This window comes from Cupressus sempervirens, chromosome 5, assembly GCF_028749045.1.
Source record: "Cupressus sempervirens isolate cs-2001-9-10 chromosome 5, ASM2874904v1, whole genome shotgun sequence".
Classification (NCBI taxonomy): Eukaryota; Viridiplantae; Streptophyta; class Pinopsida; order Cupressales; family Cupressaceae; genus Cupressus; species Cupressus sempervirens.
The window spans coordinates 486,629,655-486,644,555 of NC_143122.1; the positions used below are offsets into that span (position 1 = coordinate 486,629,655).

The 14,901-nt window shown below is 34.6% G+C and overlaps 1 protein-coding gene across 6 annotated transcripts in view; it reads left to right on the top strand.

Annotated features, from left to right (window-relative positions):
- Positions 1–10,669, top strand: part of HAG1 (histone acetyltransferase of the GNAT family 1) — a 181,530-nt gene extending 170,861 nt beyond the window's left edge. For 2 of the 6 annotated variants that reach the window (XM_089831454.1, XM_089831451.1), the window contains 4 exons: positions 9,432–9,525; positions 9,812–9,953; positions 10,037–10,105; positions 10,218–10,669. In XM_089831454.1, the coding sequence (XP_089687580.1) occupies positions 9,432–9,525; positions 9,812–9,953; positions 10,037–10,103 (303 nt within the window). In that variant the 3' untranslated portion in view covers positions 10,104–10,105; positions 10,218–10,669. Of the gene's footprint in view, positions 1–9,431; positions 9,526–9,811; positions 9,954–10,036; positions 10,106–10,199 lie in introns of all 6 variants that reach the window. The other 4 variants (XM_089831450.1, XM_089831453.1, XM_089831452.1 and 1 more) reach the window with 2 other exon arrangements.
- Positions 10,670–14,901: the final 4,232 nt, after the last annotated feature.

Sequence of the window (14,901 nt, forward strand, 5' to 3'; positions counted from 1 at the left end):
GCTTTTTTCTAGAAGGAAGCTCCATTTGAGTTGTTCATTTTTCATTGTTTCTCATTGAATAATCATTGCAAACCCTTATTAGGTTCTAGTTGTCTAAATCTTGGTTGATCTTAAATTGATCTTCTCTTGTCCTCTATTTTTGAAATCCTATATAAACCCCACTCCTCTCATTTGTAAAGAGAAATTTGGAGAAATTGTTGTGGAGAACACTTGAAAATTCATTGTTCAACTATTGGTGAATTTAATAAATATCTTTTTCAAGTTGCATGGTTTCTCATCTCACTTAAAGTACATTAATTCTCAAATTGTTAAAGTGAATGAAAGATTTGATGTGAATGCTCGTTATGGAATCAATATGTTCATACTTTTGACAGTTGGATGATTTTCAACTATTGTGAAAAGTTAGTTTGAAGTCATGATAGAAAATCTAACTTCCATTATTGTATCAATTGTTCGAATGCTAGTGAATTTCTGTGATGTGGAAATCCTTAGAATACCTTAGAAGGTTACGCCATTCTTGTGGAGTTCTTGAATTTGGCGAAACAAGGCTAGGTTTCAAATTTCCACTTTTGTAGTTGTGTCTCCAAACTTCATAGGATTAGATTGTAGAATTAGTTTAGGGTTAGAATTATCTTCTCAAACTTTCCTCTTTTGCACTTTGTTTCAGAATCCTTCACAAGTGTTAAACCCAAAAAAGGAAAAAACAAAAATAGAAAAGGGAAATTCAAAAGTTGAGTGATCAACTCTTGAATAACTATGTAAGTTGAATAACTATGTAAGTCCCCTTGGTGGTTTTCAACAAATCATCCTACCACAAGAGTCTATCTTGAACAAAAGCACATGCATTTGGAACCTAGGAGCTAACCTTTTTGATCACACAGTTCGTCCACGTAGCACATTGGAGACTTTGTTCAAGAAAGGATATAGTATCCCTGGTATTTTAGATTGAGTTGTTTGTGTCATAAAACACATACCAACAATACCTTCTTTATATTGTTCTAGATTATCTTTAGTTACCCAATCAACATTTTTTTTTTCTGAAATTCAAAGGCAAAACATTAATGGCTTTGGAGCCATCCTTCTCTAAAGAATTCATAGCTGAAATCATCTCCCCAATAGTATTATTTCTTTCAAGAAATCAATATCTGCCTCATTTAATTTCGTTGGGATGAGGCCAATATACAATCTTCTAACCATATCATTTGATTCATATTTCCCATCGAATGTGATTTTTTTTTATAGAAGGAAAATAATGCACTTATGATTTTATCAAGTCTATCAATTAGAGATTTTTCACATGGATAGAGCTAATATTTTCCTTTGTAAACTAGTGGTTGGAGAAAAATTTAGAACCTTTGTCTCCACTTTTCATCTGGGTCATTTTGGATCTTATTCTCAAACATTGGGAAACAAAGTTTTCAGAGCACTTAAAATCTATATTAGTAACTAAGTTCCAATTTGGGTGCAAGTACTAACATGAGACATAGATTTGGGTACACATATTATGACATTATGTCTCCTTGGATACGGCTACATGTACATCTGTACATGTGCACATGTGTGTGTATGTGTTCAAACATCAAATTTTATTAATATAAAATATAACTGTATAGCTATAAGAAGAGTGATCCTCATAAATCCATAATTGCTAATGCACAATTTTATTATTAAACACCGCATATATCATATTCATAATTTGCAAAAGTGATAATATTCAGGTCTCAAAATATCATTACACAATGTAAATTCAAATTATAAGCGATATTTAATAACCCCAAGCATCACTTCTGTCGGACATTTTGTTAACTTTTCAATAGGTCTTAACTACTAATTATTATATAATTTGTGTTCTCTATTTGGACTTATAAACAATGGAAAGGAGGATGTGATTGAATTGTAAAATTCAACTCCATAAAGGGAAACTAAGAGATAGAGCCATTTGCAAATGGAGTTTTGGGATGATTTTTTGGGGCAGGGGGGCAATGTTATCTTGTTATTTAGACACTTGATTTTCATCCTTCTGTGTTATCTTGTTTACCTATAGAGAGATAGAATCAGAGCTAGAGTCAACTTTTGGAGGGGTTTATAAGAGAACAATCATTATTCAACTTCCCATTACATTAGCATTTAAAGCATGAAATATTCTTCCAAGTAACTCAATGCTTATTATAAGCATTTCTCAAATTGATAGCAAAGAACCTCAAGAAATTTAATAGTTGGCATGGTAGACATTTGAACCCTTGATTGAGTGCAAAAGGGTATATCTAGTTTCCTCTATTCACAAACCTCACCAAAAGGATACAAAACACACATAAGAAAGAACCACAATCAAGGAGAAATAGTGAGAGATTTGAACCTTCTAGGAGCTGATATAACTACTATAACACTAGTATGGGGTACATTGGGACATCAACATGCCGAGACGAGCTTTTGGCACAGAGGGAATATGTGCCTTAATTTTGGGATGGCGGTGGATGGCTAGGGGACTGTGGCGAGAGGAGGATGGGGTAGGGAGGGGTGTTATATACTATACATATAGAACTTGAAATGCTAGTTATGAAATGATGTTTCAATATAACATACCAAATTTAAAATACTTTAACATGGAAAAATTACAATACAAACTAAAACCATTGAACATCAACATAGTAACATAGTACATAACCAATAGTAACATTCAAAACTCAAAATTCAAATAGAAATTCAAGTACCCATCTCAGGTGTAGTGTGGTTGCAGATTGGTAGAGGTGGGGGTACTTGGGTACTCCAAGTACCTAGTGCAAGGATGTCTCGGAGATGGTACTTCAAGGTTTGGGAGGGGGTGCGAGACCTCATGTTTCATTGGATGTAACAAACACAGTTCATAGATTCAAACTCAAAGAATGCTTGGCTAGCCCAAAATTTCCAACCCAGAAAAAACTCAGAAACTTAAATCTCTTAAAAAGTTCATTCTTTGTTTCCACAAATCAATTGCAAAATGTATCAATGGAATCTAGAAAACCTCAGGGAAGTATTTTGGATTAGATTTGATTTTTGAATTGATATGGATTACAAGATTGCATCATCATGTAATGTTGGATACAATAGGTAGTTACTAATTGTTAATTAACATGAATTTATGATGACTGTTTTTAAAATCATCATAAAAGTGCATATCTAGCCAAGTAGAAGACTCACAATTTTTATAATTTCTTCTTCCTTGTTCTCATGAAAAACTGGGTGGTAGAGGGTATGGTCCCTGCACTTGATGTTCGTTGTGTAGCTCTACCTTTCTATTAGATGCCAATGACTCCTCTGCCATATCAACATGATCCAATCTGCCCTACTTCTGCAGCCACATCCTTCATAGCTTGCCTCTGAAAATCAAAAATCTTATCCTCTGGAAATAAGTAGTACATTGTCTAGTCATTGTAGGGATCAATCTTAGTCAAATTAAGGCTGGCATGTGAAGTCAGCTTTGTTTTTTCGAGCATTGGTAAAGCAGTTAATGACTAGGTAAACATGCAAATTGTATGTGTTGGGTGTGGCTGAAGGTCTAAATGCCAGCAGTTTGTAGTCCCTTTCTGGCATTGATAAAGGAGTTAACGATAGCTGAACATGCAAATTGTATGTGTTGGGTGTGGCTGAAGGTTTAAATGCCAGCAGTATCATTGTAGGCCCTGCCTTAACCAAAGACTCTTTCAGTCAGGCCTTTAGGCCCTACCAGAGAAAATTTGCATTCGTATGACATGTGGATACTGTTTAGGCTTAGGATTTTTATTTTTTTCAAAATTTAGAAAAATAAGAAAATAAATTTGAATAACCTGAAAATTACCTTAAAAATCTTCCCATTTGTTGTAGAATAGTTTCTTGCTGTTGTGTGGTGTGGAAGGGTGAATGGAAGTTTTACATAGCAAAGAAGTGCGTTTTTACGAGTCAATATCACATTTTTTTCAAGGAAAAATTGTGCTCGACCTGTGTACAAACTATTTCATGAATTTGTTCTGAGTTCTTTTGTGTGGAATCTTCAAGTTTCAGTGAGCACTTATGATTCTGCTTTTACGAAAAATTGGGAACAGGGCTCGATGTGTTCTGAGTACTCAGGCCAAAAGAGCTGACAAGTACTCGGCAACTGGCCACATACTTAAGCAGTTTAATGAGTTCCCAAGGGATAATATTATGGCTTCAAGAAATGGCTCTAGAAATGGAATGAAGCCTATATATGCCAGGCTTCTTAAAAAAACCATGAAAAGGCCATGGGAATTGTTTTGCAAAAGAAGATACAAATTTCCAATTTTTTGTCACAGACAGGCCACCTAATTGCCAAAAATATCTTCTAGAGGAGAGTTTCTTTGTTCATATTAGAACACATTGAAACGTTTCTAGAACTATCCTATTCTTAATTACATCAATCATTTCAGAAACAGATGAAATTCTGAAATAACCTGTAGTTTCTTGGGAAGGGATCTTGCTTACCCCATTCATTTCTTGGTCAATGTTTTACCCTCTACCAAGCTGTTGATTGCTCCTGCATGACAGCTTCTAGCAGAGAAATGCAGACTTAGTAATCATTGTATGTTCCTTCACTTACACTTGAATGAAAGATCTATTGACTCCTTGACCTTTATCTTTATAGCCTCTCTTTCCAAATATGAATCACCAAAAACTTCACCATTCTTTCCATCTTCAACATTAGAATCTGCATTTATTGTTAGTTCACGTGCCACAGAATGGGCCACCTCAGGACACACCAAGTAGGTGAGTTGTCATAGTGGGATGCTGCATGCTCATGGGCTTAGTTGGGTGGACCAGTTTACACGCTCCCTCTTGAGGCTTTCCTACCAAAGTAAACCACAATTTGTTATAAAAGACACCTCTATTGTTTTCAAATAAATAGAAAGGAATGTAACAGCATGTGTATGCTCTGTGTATTCATGCATTTATGTGTATGCTCCATTTCTTCCTACATTTATGTGTATACCCTGTGTTTTCTCTGTATCTTCATGCATCAATGTGTATACTTCTTGTATTCCTCATATCTTCACATAGTCATGCATATGTTTTCGATTGGATATTTGGTTTATCCTATTATGTGGTCATGGCTTTTGGCAAACTTAAGTAGGCATCATTATTATCATTTCTCTAGCAGCTAAACAGAAAACTTGTGTTGGAGCTAGTTGTATGTTTCTGTGTTAGTAAATATATGGTTGCTTGAGGACAAGCAAAATTGGGAGGGATGGACTATCATGAACCATAATTGATGCATGTAATTGGCTCAAATATTGCTAAGCCTTTATTTCGAAAAACAATATTGATAACATTATTTATCAATTCATAATATTAATCAATAAATGATTAATATTATAATTAGAATAACAATAATCAATTCGTTAATAGTTGATCGATATAATATTTCTAATCAATGTAATTTATTAATAATAATTATTTATGTAATATTAATTAATCAATATACAATTATTATTATTAATCAAAATAATATCAATAATATTTATCAGTATGATAAATCTGTAAGTCATTGGAATGCTAAGACATATTATCAAGACGCAGGGAGGATCAATATAGACCGACTGATAATTTAATGTACCAGAGTTAACTACAAGTCAACATAGACATTGATTCAAGAAGATTGGCTGACTAGGTTAGCAGCCATAAAAAGAATAATGAAAACTAAACAAAAGATTAAAATTAACAAATAAGGAAGATGATTTTAGAATCACGTTAGGAATTCTATCGTCATCATCAATTAAGATTCACCCAGACATTATTTAAAAAAGTTAATTTATTCCAAAATTAATAAAATAATGTTAATCAGCGCTTTGTAATTGTGAAGGCATTGGTTAGCATTAATAAACGGGTGAGAATACATAAGGGCACGCCCCATACATCATCGTTTTCACTTAAGTTCGCATATATATATGAGTATTGAAATCAATATTTTAGGAAGGGAGGGAACATCAAGTGAGGATTATGAATGGAGTATATGTATGTACCTGCATAAGAGTTTATCTAGAGGGCAAGTCTAATTCAGAAGACAGGAAAGTTATCAGCATGGAAGTATACAGCCAGAAATACAGTGGCAACAGCAGAGTGGTGTATAAGGATTCAGTAATATGCATATGATGATAATATCTTACACTTGGTATATATATGTTCAAATAAATTGGTGATGAGGAGTTATATATTTAGGGAATAATATTGAGAGATAATGATGACCCTTGTAGGGATATATATATAACAGAGAGAGAGCATCACCAGCAAGCTATTATGCTTATGAATATATAAATTTTACATCAGGTATGTATAGAAACCTAAAACTCCTATATATTTTTATATTCTAGATATATAAATTAAACATTTATGGTTGTATATAGAAATTATACTCCAATCCTATTTATATTTGATTTATAGAAGGGAAGTTTGTGATGTTACCAAGGAGGGTCATGTATAAATCCAAACAATGGATCTTTGTCCAAAGATAGGGTAGGCGTTAGCGTTCTAGTAGCCTTGAGGGAAAGACCCAAGTGGATATGGACTTGGACCTTTAAACTTTGAGTGAATCCATTGCAAGTTGGTATCTAGGAAAGTTGGATAACACCTACACCTTCCATCATTAAGCTGAATATTTATATGATTGGATATGTGGGAATTAATAGATAATTTGTTCTGTTTAAACTAACATTGTTTATGAATACCTTAGATTGAAATTATTGTATCTTAGGACATATAATGTAAGAATTTGAATTAAATATGTAATAACCATGTCTGACCTAATTGGGGACATTAGAACTGTTCATCTTTTTCGACCAGCTCTTGAACTCTCCTCATCCACCTCCAAACATATGTTGAGATTTTTTTTTTTTATAATTTGATAGTTGATAATTTAATGTCTGATGTGAAAAATAAATCAAAACAGCTATATTCACAATGCAGCAATAATCAATGGTCAAATGTGCAACTCGTGGAAGCACAATGGAAATGATTATGTTGCTCTTTTTTGAGAAAATCAACCTCATTAGTTGGTACATTAGAACAAGTAGCACATATGCCACTCACTAGCTACACCATTCATATCTTTCATAGCAGCCTCATGCCCCTAATTGTCAATTGATACTGAGAAATGCTGTGCAACGAAACATCCAAGTTGGGTTACTTTGTGGCTAAATCCCAACACCTCATCATCCTATCCTTGTGCTCAACTTGTTCTTGAGTTGACGGGCAAAGTGGAATACACATAAATCAACTACTTCAACTACTTGCCTTATTTGCGCTTCCTAGTTTTTGAATTAATCAAGTGGATATAAGAGAGTATGTAATCCTATTCTGCTCAATTAGAGGAACTCCTAATCTATTGAGATTCAAGACAAAGTCAATAGAAAATAACATCTTTTATATAAATTGACAAGTAAATATTTAATAAATTGTGAAGCTAAAGTTTTCCAAAGCAAAGTGAGTGAGTTGAAAATTAAAAAATAATACCTATAATAGAACTTTTACATCATGAGACTGCATCCTTGTTATTTGGAGGGACAATCACTCAAAATGGATGAATGGAATGGATTTTTGAGTACTTGAGGATGGACTTGTATACGGCTTTCAAGATCCATATGTTTATGAAAGATGAGACTTCCATCATGATTTGTTGTCCCCACTTCTTGCTTTCTCTTGCTCTTCAATATATGTATCTCTCTTTGGAAACCTATAGTTGGGATGCCTCCACGCAGCATTTTATTTGTTTCCCAATAGTCACGCTCAAAGGAGCTCTTACATTCACTTAGGCATTGGTTGCAATGCCATCCTTTCCTCCAAGAAGCTGCTTGATTGTCACTATGTCAGCAAAACAGTGAGAAATAGCCAAATAAAGAACAAAAGCCAAATTTGTAGCCACTAGTAAAGTAACAAGAGAGTTTTGTGAGTGATTTTAGGATTAACCTCAGACAGAAATAACAGTTACATGCAAATATAACTAATATCAGAAAATAATAGATCTCATCTAAGAGAACACAAGACACCAAGATTTAACGTGGTTCACCCAATCCTTGGGCTATGTCCACCAAACACCAAGTCCAATATTATTATGATCCAGTGATTACAACCTAATTACAATTCGTTATCCTTTACAGTTCAATACCGCCGCAAGAACCAATTTTCGCATCACACCTTATGAAAAATCCCTAACCCTAAGACTTTTTATACAAGTTTTTTGCCACTTACAAAATTAGGGCTAGAATAATAGAAAAATAGTAGCCGACACCTTTTACAATATAAGGTCATTTTTGACTTTAGGGGCGCTGCCCCCGAAAACCCCCTGCGGGGGTGTTGTCCCTCAACCCCACCTTGTACTATGATAGGGAGTGCACTTGGGGCACTGCCCTAGGACCCCACAGGGGCACTGCCCCTTGACCCCGTCTTGGGGGCGTTGTCTCCAAACCCTAGTAGAAATAATCTAGAGGGAAACTGTGCCGAATAAACCTCTGAGTCCGATTAGGTTCCACATCACAAGAAGTGAGAAGTGAAAGGTAGGAGTAGAGTTTTTTTTTTTTTTTTTGTTATTGCTATAAGGTTAATTTATGCTACTCTAGGTTTAACAGTACAATTTATTATTTCCACTTAAAAAAGTAGTCTTTTATGAAAAGGAGTCCACAGGTTTTTTTTGTGTATAACCTGGGTACCCAACCAGATCCATGATCTTGAGTCCGGATCATGTGCATACTTGAATCTGTTTCTGGTTTGACAAATGCACTTGGTGCAGGGTAATCCTTGGCTACCTTAAATTTCTGGTATGTCAGCGTAAGAAGAATAAACTGTTCTTTTGTGTGTACCCTGGGTATCCAACCAGATCCATAGTCCTGAGTCCGGACCATGTGCATATTGAATCTGCGCCTAGATTGAGAAGTGCACCCAGTGTCGGGTAATCGGTAATCCTGGGCTACCTCACATTTCTGGTAAGACAGCATATCAAGAATCGACCTGCAGAACAAATGCACTTAGCAGTCAAGTTTTCATGGTATAGAGTAGTGCAAATTAGTGTAAACATTTGAATGCATTTCTTATTGGTATGTGGCATCCATTCAATAGCTTACCCTACTCTTGGACTGTTATATTAGTTAACAAAGATGATGCAAGACAATTCTGTAATAAATTAATATTATTATCGGACAACTAAAAAATTATAGTAAACAATCACAAAAATATAATAATCATGTCTATGAATAACGTCGCTGGGAATTTTTAAAACTTTTTTGTATGGAGAAGATTTGAACTCATCCCCATCTAGTTCCCTAGAACATGAATTTTACCATTAAACCAAGTGCCCTTTGTCTATATTTTTCATATTACTAATCACATAACCTTATAAAATGATCTGTATTTCATATTTTTTCTTGCTACTGAAGACGTGCTTCATGATAAATTTTTTCTCTTCTTTTTAACAGGCTATGAATGAGCATGTTGATGCTTGGCCATTCAAGGAACCAGTAGATCCTCGTGATGTGCCTGACTACTATGATATTATTAAAGATCCTATGGGTAAAGATTTCAAGTTGGTTCTTTTCTCGGTTGCGTACATTGCAAAAGTTGGAAACAGGCATAGAAAATAAAAATATGTTTATCTATATAGATGGAAACATTCCGCCTTTTTAAATTGGCATAACTTGTTAATTGAAGTTGTTGTGTATGAAACGTCTAAGATGACTGCTCCATAAAAAACCTGTCTTTTATCTCCAGGATAATTTTGTTACAATGGGCTTCATGTTAAGAGACTAAAATCATTTATCTGATAAGTAACTAGTTTCGTGAATTGGATTCTTTTCAGATTTGAAGACAATGTGGAAGCGCCTTGAGAGTGAACAGTACTATATAACTTTAGACATGTTTATTGCGGATGTCAAGCGAATGTTTTCTAATGCACGGACTTATAATTCTCCTGAAACAATTTACTATAAATGTGCAAACAAGTAAGTGCTCTAATGAATGCTGTACAGAATAGAAATATTCTTAGATGATTGCGGAGGCATTAATAGAGCCGATGATTCTGTAGGTTAGATTCTTTTTTTGTAAGCAAGCTTCAAGCTGGGATTCAGGCCAGTAACAAGAGTCAGCAGTAAAGGTGAGTTGATGCTAATATTGCGCTCTCCCGAGTATGTATACGGAGTTTAGATTTGTCAATAATACTTTTCCTTACTAATTGTGAGTTGTTCAAGATGCGCATACATGCACAGATCTTTCTGAGCAAATTGTGTTCGCAAAGCTTCTGGGGAAGCGTGATGAGGTCATCTACTTTGGCTTGTACTGTTGCAGGAGCGTGGTAATCCTTGCTGTAATGAGATCATTGGGATTGTCTACTCAACTCGAGCGGCTACTGCATATTTAATGATGGGCAATTTCTTTGCTCACGAGCTTAATCTTGTCCGTCTCATTAAGCATGGGATAGAATTTGATTGCTATACTCGGAATAAAATCTACTCCATTTGTTCTGGGTACACAGAATTGTACGCCTGGAAATTTGACTCAATCTCGATTGTTTATCTTAGCAAACTGTTAGGAATGCAACGTAATTGTTATAATAGGTAATATTTATTTGTATTATTAATATGAACAAATGTCCCGGGAGACATCATGTAATTGTTGTAATATGTAATATTTATTCAAGAGTATTCAATTGTTTTTCATATGTCCGTCTGTTGACCTTGTCTTTTCTTCTGGCTGTGCTTAGCGCATGTAGTTTGTGTAGGCTTGTTCAAGTTGGAAACTTTTGTAGGGAAGGCTTAAATGGTCCGTTGGGTGCTTCGCAAAGCACAAAAGACAACCTTCTTTGTTAATGTTATATGTCATTATCAATAAAGCAAATGTATTCGTGGTAGTAAGTTATTATTGTTATTATTGGTAATATCGTGATAGTGATTGAATTAATGCTTTTCCTAACCTTCAATAAAAAGAGGATTGAATTAATGTTTTTCCTAATCTTCAATAGAAAGAGGATTCTTTTATTGAAGCAATTCCAATATGTAAGTCAGTTACATATTGGACTTGCTTCAATAATCATAGAATTCTCTTTCTATTGAAGATTTAAAAAAACATTAATTCAATCAAATATTTTATAAATACAATGACTACTACGATATTAGCAATAATAACAATAATAACTTACTACCATGAATACATTTTCTTTATTGATCATAACATTTATGGAAGAGCTTGTAGCAAGAGATTTTGTTGGATTTTTCTTTAACCTTATTCAAATACATTCATTTGCAACCAAACAATTATTTTATTCAAAACTTTGTGGGATTAATTTTAGTTCCATAGGTTATACTTTTTTGACATTTTATGCCACATTGTGAGATAATTATTTTAAAAAATCACTTTTGGGCATATTTACATGTAATGCTTGATGTTTATTTAATGCTGGTTATGAGTCATAAAGTGGTGGATAATGAAGGATTCTCATGTATGTTATCATGCGATGAAGGTTTATTTTAATGGATGAACGTTACTCTCTTATGGCAAGTAGGTGAAAGGTAGTAGTGGACCTAAAGGGGGACTCAAGGGTAAAGGTAGTAGTCAAATATCTTCATCATCCTTTAAGGCCCTCTTATTAGTTGTTTAAGTGTTTAAAGCCCCATTTGTATTTCATGTTCTTTAAGTTTGTATAAGTAGCATCTTGGCAGTGGGCCCTTTGTCTAGTCATCATTTTTATTTATGGGACATAAGCCTTTGCTTGGACTTACAAAAGGTCTCACCATAATGGGGAAATCACTAAGATTCAAAACTTGGTTGTATTTCCTTGGAACTATCCTCTTCACCTAGGCTTTCAAACTGTGCTAGTGATGATATCTTGCTTTGTCAAAGGTTATGTGTCCTATAAGATCTTGCAGAAGTTATCCTGTTTTGTTAGGGCATCTTTAGTACTCCTGCAAGTAGACAAAATGACAAATGGAGAGTCGATACATTTTTGTTGGAGGTTCCTTCTTTGTGGGAACGATCTCAAGCTTCTCACATGACAAAGAAGATGATATGTTGAGAGCACCAAAGGGGAAAATGTCTTGTTGGATGATTTGTCTTTGATCGAGCCTCTTAGTGGCTCTAGCAAGGTAGTAGTAATAAAAAATTCTTTGTTCATCTTTTCATTCAGACTAATAGTATTGCAATACTCATTACAAGTTCCCATTAAGAAAATGAAGTCCCATATGTGATGACAAAGATGCTATTTTTTTTTCACTTTGTAGGAGTTTTCTACTAGCTCCAGTGAAGATGTGAAACACCATGTGGTAGGTAGAAGGTTTAAGATTGGTTCTTGGGACTTGCTTTGTGATCAAGACATTACAAATGTTTTATGGCTCAATGAGACTATCAAGGCATTCATGTCTATGTTTTGTTGGAGCTGGATATTTTGTTGGGACATTCCAAACATCCAAGCCTAGTCGCAAGAAGCTACAAGACAAGGTATGTGTTGTTGGGTATATGTGAAGCCCAACACACTTTATGTTTTATTATTGTTTATATTATGTTCCCCTTCAAAATCATTATGACTCTTCACTTCTTGAGAGTCCCTATAAATGTATGTAATTGGAGGCTTACTATTCATATGTTGTATTTGACAAGAAAAAGCTAAAATTGTGATGTAAAAACCATACTTTAAATCAATAAGAAATTCCCCTTGATCAGTGTGGACGCAGTCACAAGTTGTGGTGAACCATAGTAAACACTATGTTATGTGTTCAATTTCTTTTGTTATTCTATATTTTTCATTTGCACTTTTAGTATAACTGTACAATTGGTATTAGAGCAAGGTAGAGTTGTTGGGAGCGATTTCAATGGTTAAAATTCTAGAGTCGTTGAAGAATTGAAGGTGCATAAATTCTTGGGACCGATTTTTAGTTTGTGGAGAGCACAAATGTGATCATTGTTGATTGAGCAAGACCGTGCACTTGCACTTGGGGGAAAAACGAAGAAGCTATCCTAAATGAAAGATGAAGATCAGAGAACTCTTGATGAAAAGGCGAAGGCAACAATCTGTCTCTTCTTGTCCCAAAATGTGTTGTTCAAAAATATTGAATGAAAACACAACAAAGTTGTTTGGGACAAGCTCCAAATCATGTATGAAATGGCATCAACTACAAATAATATTTTCATCATGAAGAAGCTCTACAAGCTCAAGATGAAGGGAATGCAATGTCTAATCACATAAATGACTTGGAACACTTTATTATCTCAAGCAACCTTGGTTGGCATGCCTCAAGATGACAAGAACAAGGTTGTTATCTTGTTATGTTCCCTCCCTGACAATTGGGATGGTGTAGTGACAATAGTTAGCACCTTGATTTTTGGTAAGAGCAAGTTGGTCTGTGATGAGGTAGTGGCTACTCTTCTCAGCAAGGATATGAGGAGAAGTAATAAAGAATCCTCATTCGATGAAAGCTCTATTGCCAGTGATCGTTGAAAATAGAGGAAGGAACCACAATATAGGCATAAATAATCATCATAAAAGATCCAAAATAACTAGGTGTTCAAAGTCAAAGGAAAAGAAAAGGAGGAGATTTTTGGTTTTGTGGTGAAGTTGGCCATGTGAAGAGAGATTGTAGAAATTATAAAAGAGCACAAGAAAGAGTGTTGGATAGTGATGTAAACATAACCTACGACAAAGATGACGATGTCTTGATACTATCAACATGTGAGACTACTTTAGCCTTTTGGATATTGAATTATGATACTTCATTCTGTGCCTCCCCATGAATGAAATACTTCACAAACTATCAAGAAGGTAAGTTTGGTGAGATATATTTAGGAGACAATAAAGCATGTGAAATAATTGGTAAAGGTGATATTTTGTATTTTGTTGTCACTGAATGGAGGCGGTAAATGCTTATTGAAAGATGTGCGTCATGTTCCAAAATTAAAATGAAATCTAATTTCTAAAAGTTATCTCTACACACAAGGTTTTTTTACTTCTCTAATTGACACATGGAAAGTCACAAAAGGGTCCATGATAATTGCAAAAGGAGACAAAGTTGGTAGTTTATAGATTGTGGAAAATATTGGTGAAGTGGGAATAAGCCATGACAATTGTGGATAGTAATTCTAAATTATGACATGCAAATACTTTTTCATATGAGCAAGAAAGACCTTGATGTTATGCATAAAAGGGAGTAATTATTAGGTCTGAAATTAGTTGATTTGTAATTTTCCCAACATTGCCTTTATGGAAAACAAAAGTAGGGCAAGTTTTTAAAGTTTGGGCATGACAAGAAGAGCACAACCTTAGCGTTGGTCTATTCTGGTGTATTCAGATCCACCGAGGTAACCTCCAATGAAGAAGAAAATTATTTTGTTATAATTCTTGATGATTGCAAAATAAAAGTGTGGATTTACAATATGTTGCATAAAAAGTTTTGATGTATTCAATAATTTTAAGGTTTCAAAGCATTAGTTGAAAATCATATTGGTCAGAGGATCAAATGTTTGCAAACTAATAATGGTGGTAAGTTTTGTTCATTGGAGTTTGACTCTTTTTTTGTGGATAATGACATTTGTAGAATTACAACTGCTCCATTCACTCCTCAAGAAAATGGAGCAGTGGAGAGGATGAATAGAACAATACTTGAGAGAGTCTGATGTATGCTCTCTAATGCCAATTTAGGCAAAGAGTTTTGGGTAGAGGCATGTAACATAACAATTTACTTGATCAACCGAAGTCTCTCATCTTGGTGGATTTTGGCATACCAGAGGAAGAATGGTTGGGTAAGAGAGTCTCTTATTCTCACATGAGCATTTGGATGTGAAATATATGTTCATGTTCCAAAAGAGAAGAGGGCAAAGCTTGATCCAAATTCACATAGAGACATGTTTGTGGGCTATGGGCAAGACCAATTTAGTTTTAGAGTATGGGATCTGATTGAGAAGAAA